Genomic DNA, 10,273 nt, shown 5'->3' on the forward strand with positions numbered 1-10,273 from the left:
CCAGCCCTTAGTGTTTTTCTGCATTCCATTGCTTGTGTGTACAACTTGATTCTCAAATATTCAATAAAGACAGTATACTATCTCCTATAACATCTTTCTCAAAGGCAAAAATCTATTGCAATTTTTGCTGAACATTAGAACTCCAATAGTGGAGTTAGAACTCCAATAGTCAGTCTAGTCTAGTATCCTGTCTTCTGACAGCGGCCAGTGCCAGGTGCTTCTAAGGGAATGAACAGAACAGGCAATCACTGAGTGAACCATCCCATTGTCCACTCCCAGCATCTGGCAGTCAGAGGACGGTTTAGGGGCACACAGAGCATGGAGCTGCATCCCTGATTATCTTAAGAATGGTCCTACTGGGTCAGACCAAGGGTCCATCTAGCCCAGTATCCTGTCTTCCATCAGTGGTCAGTGCCAGGTGCCCCAGAGGGAATGAACAGAACAGGTAATCATCAAGTGATCCATCCCATGTCGCTCATTGCTAATTTCTGGCAAACAGAGGCTAGGGACACCATTCCTGCCCATCCTGGCTAATACCTATCCTCCATTAATTTATCTAGTTCTTTTTTTGAACCCTGTTATGGTCTTGGTCTTCACAACATCCTCTGGCAAGGAGGTCCACAGGTTGACTTTGTGTTCAGTGTGAAGAATAATTCCTTTTGTTTGTTTTAAACCTGCTGCCTATTAATTTCATTTGGCGACCCCTAGTTCTTCTGTTATGATAAGTAGTAAACAATACTTCCTTATCTACTTTCTCTACACCAGTCATGATTTTATAGACCTCAATCATAACTCCCCTTAGCCATCTCTTTTCCAAGCTGAAAAGTCCCTGTCTTGTAGAATCCTAGAATATCAGAGTTGGAAGGGACCTCAGGAGATCATGTAGTCAACCCCCCTGCTCAAAAGCAGGACCAATCCCCAATTTTTGCCCCAGAATCCCTAAATGGCCCCCTCAAGGATTGAACTCACAACCCTGGGTTTAGCAGGCAAATGCTCAAACCACTGAGCTATCCCTGCCCCCATCTATATGTCTTATTAATCTCTCCTCATATGGAAGCCGTTCCATACCCCTAATAATTTTTGTTGCCCTTTTCTGAAACTTTTCCAATTCCAATATATCTTCTTTGAGATGGGGCGACCACATCTGCACACGGTATTCAATATGTGGGTGTGGATTGGATTTATATAGAGGCAACATGATATTTTCTGTCCTATTATCTATCCCTTTCTTAATTATTCCCAGCATTCTGTTTGCTTTTTTTGACTGCCGCTGCACAGTGAGTGGATGTTTTCAGAGAACTATCCACAATGACTCCAAGATCTCTTTCTTGAGTAGTAACAGCTAATTTAGACTCCATCATTTTATATTTATAGTTGGGATTATGCTTTCCAATGTGCATTACTTTGCATTTATCAACATGAAACTTCATCTGCCATTTTGTTGCCCAGTCACCCAGTTTTGAGAGATCCTTTTGTAGCTCTTCGCAGTCTGCCTTGGTCTTAACTGTCTTTAGTAATTTTGTATCATCTGCAAATTTTGCCACCTCACTGTTTACCCCTTTTCCCAGATAATTTATGAACATGTTGAATAGGACTGGTCCCAGAACAGACCCCTGGGGGACACCACTATTTACCTCTCTCCATTCTGAAAACTGACCATTTATACCTACCCTTTGTTTCCTATCTTTCAACCAGTTACCAATCCATGAGAGCACCTTCCCTCTGATTCCGTGGCAGCTGCGTAAGAGTCTTTGGTGAGGGACCTTGTCAAAGGCTTTCTGAAAATCTAAGTACACTATATCCACGGGATCCCCCTTGTCCACATGCTTGTTGACCCCCTCAAAGAATTCTAGTAGATTGGTGAGGCATGATTTCCCTTTACTAAAACCATGTTGACTCTTCTCAACAAATTATGTTCATCTATATGTCTGACAATATTGTTCTTAATTATAGTTTCAACCAGTTAGCCTGGTACTGAAGTCTGGCTTACAGGCCTGTAATTGCTGGGATCACCTCTGGAGCCCTTTTCAAAAATTCGTGTCATATTAGCTATCCTCCAGTTGTCTGGTACAGAAGCTGATTTAAATGATAGGTTACGGACTACAGTGAGTAGTTCTGCAATTTCACATTTGAGTTCCTTCAGAACTCTTGGGTGAATACCATCCTGTCCTGGTGACATATTGCAGTTTAATTTATCAATTTGTTCCAAAACCTCCTCTAATGATACCTCAATCTGGGACAGTTCCTCAGATCTGTCACCTAAAAAGAATGGCTAAGGTTTGGGAATCTCCCTCACATCCTCAGCTGTGAAGACTGATGCAAAGAATTCATTTAGTTTCTGTGCAATGTCCTTGTCATCCTTGAGTGCTCCTTTAGCACCTCAATTGTCCAGTGGCCTCACTGGTTGTTTAGCAGGCTTCCTGTTTCTGATGTACTTAAAATTGGTTTTGCTATTACTTTTTGAGTCTTTGGCTAACTGTTCCTCAAATTCTTTTTTGGCCTTCCTAATTGTATTTTTACACTTCATTTGCCAGTGTTTATGCTCCTTTCTATTTTTCTCACTAGGATTTAACTTCCACTTTTTAAAGGATGCCTTTTTACCTCTCACTGCTTCTTTTACTTTGTTGTTTAGCCCTGGTGGCTCTTTTTTCGTTCTCTTACTATGTTTTTTAATTTGGGGTACACACAGGGGTGAAAGTAACTTAAAGGACTTACAGAGGGCTGGGGTCCTGAGCAGCAGGGGGCGGGGCCTCAACCAGAAGAGGCGGGGACTTAAAATCCCCGGGTCCTTTAAATCGAGATTTAAAGGGTGCGGGGCTCCAGCTGTGGGAGAGGCGGCTGGGAGCCCTGGGCCCTTTAAATCACCACCAGAGCCCTATGGTAGCAGCAGCCAGGAGCCCCAGGGCTCTGGTGGTGATTTAAAGGGCCCGGGGCTCCCAGCATGATTCAGCCTAATATGTCATTTTGTTGTCAAGGCTAATACTGTTGAATGTAGACACTTCCAAAAGCTTTGTTCATGGCAGGTATTTTGTATGAGCTATTGTCCAAGGGAAATTTTCAGAACATCTCCAAAATGCTTTTAAAGCTTGGACAATATATGAGTGAATTATTTCAGCACAGGAATGATTATTCCTTTTTAGGAGAATATACCCAGTTAACTTTCCACACATCATGAGAACTTATGAAAGGGCGAGGTGGTGGATTATGTATTTAATATGTCTTCAGTCAGATGTCCTACTGTCCTACTTCAATAATATATAAAGTTTCCATTGCTGAGAAATCACTTGTGAGCTTTACATAGAATCTCAAGTTACAGATTTCAGGTGGTGAAAGAAGTATAATAGCCATAAATAATTGAAAAGAACAAACTATGACATCTGGAACATAGAGGAAGAAATTTGACACCTTCAGGGAAGAAATTCTGCAGAAGAAGCCAACCAGTGAGGGGGTTCAAAGCGAGATTGGTCAACAGGGCATTAAGCAAGAACAATACAGCTACTGTCTGTTCTCTTTACAAGTCATAGAATTATGTTGGGCTAGCATGTGGGACTGATTTAGCACTGTTTCATAAGACCTTCCCAGTCATGATGACTTTATTCAGATTACATTCCCAGAAGAATCACACTGAACATTTACAAAAACTATGTTTTAGTTTACAAACTTTAAAGGGCAAAGTCTGATCTGACGTATCAGATACTTATCTGCATCTTTCGATTTAGAATCAATAGGAGTTTTACATTTTATCTCCCATGCACTGATCTGAAAATGTAAACTGTATTTACGCCATTTAAATAAAATTTTGATAGTTAAGGTTAGTATTTATCAGAAATAAAAACACACTTTACAAAGTACCCTGAATTCCTGATAGAGCTGATGATTCCAATTGACTTGTAATATTTTGAATTAAAAGATTATTTTGAAACTGTTCATATAACTGCATGTAGCTTATGGCTTAGATCTTGCCAACAAAATTACACAATAAGTTAACTGCTATTCAGATAAATTAACCTCCCTCCTTAGAGATCATAATGGTGGTAATAAAAGCTAGTTGTTTTCCAAAATTCAAAATTTTGTAATATTTCCATCAAAATTTAAAAGGGAAAAAATGAAAATGTCTGCAAAGATGACATCCCATTTCTGACCAGCTCTAGTAATTAAGTTATATTATTTATTTCTATTACTATAGTCTCTTGGATCAGGACCCATTGGCTAGGCACTGTACAAACAGAACAAAAAGATGGGTTCATGCCCCAACAAGCTGATGGCAAAGGCTTCTCCAGCTACCTTTGCCATCTCTTTTGAGATCCCCGAATTACAATTATACATAAGGATATAACTGACTTGGCATTTATGGTACAAGCATGATGATTACTTAAAGCTTCTACATAAAAATATTGCTCATTTCACCAATTAAAAAAAATTAGAAGAAAGTCGAAAAAGTAACTGCCTGCAACTTCCAGTAAATGATGGACATTTCATCATATTAGGCACTAGTTAAGTAATAGATAGTTAGATCTATAGAGAGACAATACAGACATTGACCAATTCAAACCAGGAGGCCTCGAGAAGAAATAAAGGAACAATAGAAGCAATGTTGGCATTCAACAAGCAAAGAATTGCCCAATTTGAATTTAGCCATGTTTCTGTAAATTATTTCCAATTTCCTCTTTGAGATAAGGCTTCCTATAAATATAGTCTTGTGAGACTCCATCAGACAGAACTCCATTTTTCCGGGGCTTTGCAATACAGCAGTGGTAAGTTTCATTCCATGTGGAAACTTCATATTTGTACCACTTTACCTTGTTGTGTATTCAATTTTTGTCATAGAACTAGTGATTTTTATGATGTAAAAACTTAAGCGGAAACAAAAACTTCTATATTTACAACTTATGTCCCAGCCTGGTGCTGTGATGGCAGAGGGCATTTCATTTTTCTGAATTGAAATCAGCACTTTGGTAACACTTTTGAATTGTGTGTGACCCTGAAGATCCATGTACCTGTTCCAAAGCAGATATAAGAGGAATTTACATTATGTCTGGAGTCTTTAAAATATTGCCCAGTTTTCTGACATATATTCTCCTTCTATTACAGCCTAAAGAAGTGAACCATGAAGTTCTATAACTGCATGTTGTTATTGTCCCTGGTACTATGTGTCAGTGCCCAGAACTGGTTCACTGATGCTGGATCATTCATAAGGGATGCTTATCGAGGTATGATTTTTACTAACTGCTTGTTCTTCATCAAAACTGTCCTCAGCACAATGTAGATATAAAGCCAAGCCAAAGACAGGAGCTCTAAAACAATTTTTGATAAATTCTGGTGAATAAGAAATTTACACAGTTCGTCACAAAAAGTTACATTAAAATTTTTTTCTGATCCCTTAAAATGATGCAGTTTTAGGTCCCTCATTGGGAGTCCAAGCACAAGGCTGCCTGAACCAGAGCAAATCAGATGGCAGGTATGGGCCATAGACTGTACAAAGTCCTATGGATCATAATTAAACAGATATTTTCACCAAACAAGATTCACTTAACATTTAGCAAGATGTTTAACTGCAACCTGTGCACGCAGCTGACCATGTTCTGACTTTAACTGTTTCAATTTCCTGATGTGGATCTCAGAGGGGTCTAGTAAAATCTGAAGGCATATATATGCATTGATAACTAATGGATAACTTTTATTTCCTTCTCTAGAGGTGTCATCTTGTGGAAGCTTCAGTTAATAAAATAGCATAAATGGCTGCAAATCCCTGTACCTCTAAGGGGAGTCCTGAGTATCAAGGAGAGTTGGGCAATTTTTTTTTTTCAAATACCAAATACACCAAAAAATACATTTCACAGGGCACTGCAACTTTTTGCAAACTTGGGTCAAATTTGGCAAATAGTTTTGGCTGAAAAAAAAAACTTTAAAATTAATAATTTTCACAGTGTACTATTCTGACATTTTGCTGCAGAAATGTCTATTCAAATGAACCTGAACAATACTATTTCTGTTTTTCATTTTGATGAGAAAAACCATAACAAATTAGTTTTGGTTTGAAACTCAACAATCTTTTTTGGATTTCTCAGATCTTCCACTGAACCAAAAAATGAAGTATTTGCTCAATGGTATATAAGAGCCTCACTGCCTTCTCTAGAAGCACTATACTTGGAAGCCACAGTGGGGAAGTGAGAAGAATGGTGCTTCACTACTTCAGAGGAATGTGGGTGGAATAACCTCAAAGTTTTGTTTTAAAATTTCAGTGTCTCTATAATCCTTTCTCTCTTCTCTAGGCGCTGGGGATATGTGGGGTGCATACAGCGACATGCGGGAGGCGAATTATAAAAATTCAGATAAATATTTCCATGCTCGTGGGAATTATGATGCTACCCGAAGAGGGCCTGGCGGTAAATGGGCAGCAGAAGTTATAAGGTAATGGATTCCACTTGGATTATGAGTTAAAAGTCGGCAGAGAGCTATGCAATCAAATTACTATGAAGTACATTGTAATTCATAGCTAGTTATTGTCCTGTTTGAAGCGAGGACATTTTTATTTAACCTCTGAACTGGCTAAGTGTGAAGACTGTGCCCATTCTTGAGTTGTAAAGGAGGTTTCTGAGCTGACCTATTTAGATATATTCTCAGATCAGATCCCATTACTATGTGCAGAGAGGCCGATGTTTTCACCACAGGGCTTTTAAAATTTAAATAATTGCAGGACCTCACTTTAATCTAGAATTGGTACATATTGTCCTTGGTATTTCATCCAAGGAAACTACGATCATAGGTTCACGTGCAGTCCTCTAATGAGGATTGTTTTCAAATGTTGATTTTGAACATGATGACTATGATACAAAGGAGCTTATATCTTAGTGGAGGCAAATAATGGGAAAGCTTTTCAATTCACAACTACTGCAGTGATGCACTTCTGGGATGACTCCTGCTATTTAGAGACAGGCAAAGATTTGTGTCTGTGACAAGGTAAGTGAGCTGATATCTTTTATTGGAATAACTTCTGTTGGTGAGGTGTTTGTGCATGTCCTCAATTTTATGGAAAAGTAAGGATTAAACTATGGGGGATAAGTGTAAAGTAAATAATTTAGTTAATGATATTTAACTATAAACTGTCTAGGATAACCTTTGTTTCCTCTTTCCAGTGATGCCAGGGAAGGTTGGCAGGGTGGCATTAGCGGCAGAGGAGCCGAAGACACACGTCAAGACCAGGAGGCAAATGCATGGGGCAGAAGTGGAGGAGACCCAAACCGCTACAGACCAGAGGGCCTTCCCTCAAAATACTAACGCGGCCTGTAATACTTTACAATGGTTCTATTTTTCTCTTAGCTGTGCAAAACTACAATAAATCAAATCTTAAAATACTGAAGCTCTCAGTGAATGAACAAACATCCTCACCTACAACCACCCTAAGCCATATTAGCAATAATAAAAAACAATATCGGATACAAATCTTCATGATTCGGGGACAAAGGTAATCCTTCACTGCCCCAGATTTGGAAGAAACTTCCAGATTATTTAATGATTGTCCTTTACTTGATTTCTTGCATATTCCTGTGAAGCAGAAGGCACTGGCCACTGTCAGAGACAGGCTACTGGAATATTTTGATTCATTATGGTAATTCTCCTTTTTATTATTATCCCCATTTTACAGACAGGGATCTGAGAGATGTTAATTGACTTGCCTAACATCCCAGGGGAGTCTGTAGCAAAGCTAGGAATAGATTCCAGTCCTCTAACCATAAGACCATCCTACCTGGCTAATTAGTTGGGGGCATAAAAACCACCCTACAAAGGTTTAGGTATCATGACAAAAACAAATTTGTGGGGCAGGTCAGGAGGAAAGTTAACATTTTAAATGAAAAGATGAAAACGCATTTTCCATGGTGCTGGGAGTCTAGTTCCACTTTAATAAGCAGTAATGGCACTTACGTTTTAAAAGTATATATTTATTGTTGTCAGGTGGGTAGAACCTCTGTTCAGTTTGAGATCAGAGTCATCACTGGATGAAACCAGTGTTTTCTGGCTGTGTGCTTTCCAGTGTTTGGATAGTTACCAGGCAGCTGACAGCAGTGTCATTAGGTTTCTGGTAGTGCATTTACCCCAACATCTTCACTTAACAACAAAGGAATCTTAAAAACTCAAAATCATGTCAGCCTTATATTCCTGAGGAAGAGCTCTGTGCAACTGGAAAGCTTGTCTCTCTCTCCAACACAAGTTGGTCCAATAATAAGCATTATTACCTCACCCATCTTGATAGCCAGGGAGCAATACAGCTGGAACAACACTGCAATTAACCTCTCATTCCACTCTTGAACAAAAGAGCAAACAAATGTGCAGCATGCAGTGGGGGTTTTTTAGAATGACTCTGGTCAAATAATTTTTTAGGCCTTTCCTCAATTTTTAGGGTAAAAGTGCGTAGTCAATAAGACTCAAACCTTACAATTTGTCGGTGCGAGGGGGCACTGTGGGGTGGGTGAGGCGCTGTCTGTCTGTGGGAGGCCGGGCTGCAGGGGGCGCTGTGGGGCGGCTGAGTCGCTGTCTGTCTGCGGGAGGCTGGGCTGCAGGGGGCGCTGTGGGGCGGGTGAGGCGCTGTCTGTCGGTGGGAGGCCGGGCTGCAGGGGGCGCTGTGGGGCGGCTGAGGCGCTGTCTGTCTGTGGGAGGCCGGGCTGAAGGGGGCGCTGTGGGGCGGCTGAGGCGCTGTCTGTCTGTGGGAGGCAGGGCTGCAGGGGGCGCTGTGGGGCGGCTGAGGCGCTGTCTGTCTGTGGGAGGCCGGGCTGAAGGGGGCGCTGTGGGGCGGCTGAGGCGCTGTCTGTCTGTGGGAGGCCGGGCTGCAGGGGGTGCTGTGGGGCGGCTGAGGCGCTGTCTGTCTGTGGGAGGCCGGGCTGCAGGGGGCGCTGTGGGGCGGCTGAGGCGCTGTCTGTCTGTGGGAGGCCGGGCTGCGGGGGGCGCTGTGGGGCGGCTGAGGCGCTGTCTGTCGGTGGGAGGCCGGGGGGCGCTGTGGGGCGGCTGAGGCGCTGTCTGTCGGTGGGAGGCCGGGCTGCAGGGGGCACTGTGGGGTGGCTGAGGCGCTGTCTGTCTGTGGGAGGCCGGGATGCAGGGGGCGCTGTGGGGCGGCTGAGTCGCTGTCTGTCTGCGGGAGGCTGGGCTGCAGGGGGCGCTGTGGGGCGGGTGAGGCGCTGTCTGTCGGTGGGAGGCCGGGCTGCAGGGGGCGCTGTGGGGCGGCTGAGGCGCTGTCTGTCTGTGGGAGGCCGGGCTGAAGGGGGCGCTGTGGGGCGGCTGAGGCGCTGTCTGTCTGTGGGAGGCAGGGCTGCAGGGGGCGCTGTGGGGCGGCTGAGGCGCTGTCTGTCTGTGGGAGGCCGGGCTGAAGGGGGCGCTGTGGGGCGGCTGAGGCGCTGTCTGTCTGTGGGAGGCCGGGCTGCGGGGGGCGCTGTGGGGCGGCTGAGGCGCTGTCTGTCAGTGGGAGGCCGGGCTGCGGGGGGCGCTGTGGGGCGGCTGAGGCGCTGTCTGTCTGTGGGAGGCCGGGCTGCGGAGGGCGCTGTGGGGCGGCTGAGGCGCTGTCTGTCTGTGGGAGGCAGGGCTGCAGGGGGCGCTGTGGGGCGGCTGAGGCGCTGTCTGTCTGTGGGAGGCCGGGCTGAAGGGGGCGCTGTGGGGCGGCTGAGGCGCTGTCTGTCTGTGGGAGGCCGGGCTGCGGGGGGCGCTGTGGGGCGGCTGAGGCGCTGTCTGTCGGTGGGAGGCCGGGCTGCGGGGGGCGCTGTGGGGCAGGTGAGGCGCTGTCTGTCTGTGGGAGGCCGGGCTGCAGGGGACGCTGTGGGGCAGCTGAGGCGCTGTCTGTCTGTGGGAGGCCGGGCTGCAGGGGGCGCTGTGGGGCGGCTGAGGCGCTGTCTGTCTGTGGGAGGCCGGGCTGCGGGGGGCGCTGTGGGGCGGCTGAGGCGCTGTCTGTCGGTGGGAGGCCGGGGGGCGCTGTGGGGCGGCTGAGGTGCTGTCTGTCGGTGGGAGGCCGGGCTGCAGGGGGCACTGTGGGGTGGCTGAGGCGCTGTCTGTCTGTGGGAGGCCGGGCTGCAGGGGGCGCTGTGGGGCGGCTGAGTCGCTGTCTGTCTGCGGGAGGCTGGGCTGCAGGGGGCGCTGTGGGGCGGGTGAGGCGCTGTCTGTCGGTGGGAGGCCGGGCTGCAGGGGGCGCTGTGGGGCGGCTGAGGCGCTGTCTGTCTGTGGGAGGTCGGGCTGAAGGGGGCGCTGTGGGGCGGCTGAGGCGCTGTCTGTCTGTGGGAGGCAGGGCTGCAGG

At 45.5% G+C, this 10,273-nt stretch overlaps 3 protein-coding genes across 7 annotated transcripts in view; 2 read left to right on the top strand and 1 right to left on the bottom strand.

The window, feature by feature from the left end:
- HPS5 (HPS5 biogenesis of lysosomal organelles complex 2 subunit 2) overlaps window positions 1–5,171 on the top strand; it is an 81,567-nt gene extending 76,396 nt beyond the window's left edge. The window contains exon 23 of the mRNA XM_078853175.1: window positions 5,092–5,171. Coding sequence (XP_078709301.1) covers window positions 5,092–5,104 — 13 coding nt within the window. The 3' untranslated portion in view covers window positions 5,105–5,171. The remainder of the gene's footprint in view (window positions 1–5,091) is intronic.
- The window catches only part of LOC140912630 (serum amyloid A protein), a 31,766-nt gene that overhangs the window by 17,779 nt on the left and 3,714 nt on the right, over window positions 1–10,273 (bottom strand). Inside the window, exon 1 of one of the 5 annotated variants that reach the window (XM_073347325.2) lies at window positions 8,435–8,718. The exons of 2 other annotated variants lie outside the window; for them this stretch is intronic. The gene's annotated coding sequence lies outside the window, so the exon portion shown is untranslated. Of the gene's footprint in view, window positions 1–7,923; window positions 8,403–8,434; window positions 8,719–10,273 lie in introns of those variants that run through there. 2 more of the 5 variants (XM_073347324.2, XM_073347330.2) reach the window with 2 other exon arrangements.
- On the top strand, window positions 5,108–7,332 carry LOC140912634 (serum amyloid A-5 protein). The gene is made up of 3 exons (XM_073347341.2): window positions 5,108–5,210; window positions 6,273–6,411; window positions 7,137–7,332. Exons 1-3 carry the CDS (start codon window positions 5,108–5,110, stop codon window positions 7,276–7,278), a joined length of 384 nt encoding a protein of 127 aa, XP_073203442.1. The 3' UTR covers window positions 7,279–7,332.

The sequence above is a fragment of the Lepidochelys kempii genome, chromosome 6 (assembly GCF_965140285.1).
Source record: "Lepidochelys kempii isolate rLepKem1 chromosome 6, rLepKem1.hap1, whole genome shotgun sequence".
NCBI lineage: Eukaryota > Metazoa > Chordata > Testudines > Cheloniidae > Lepidochelys > Lepidochelys kempii.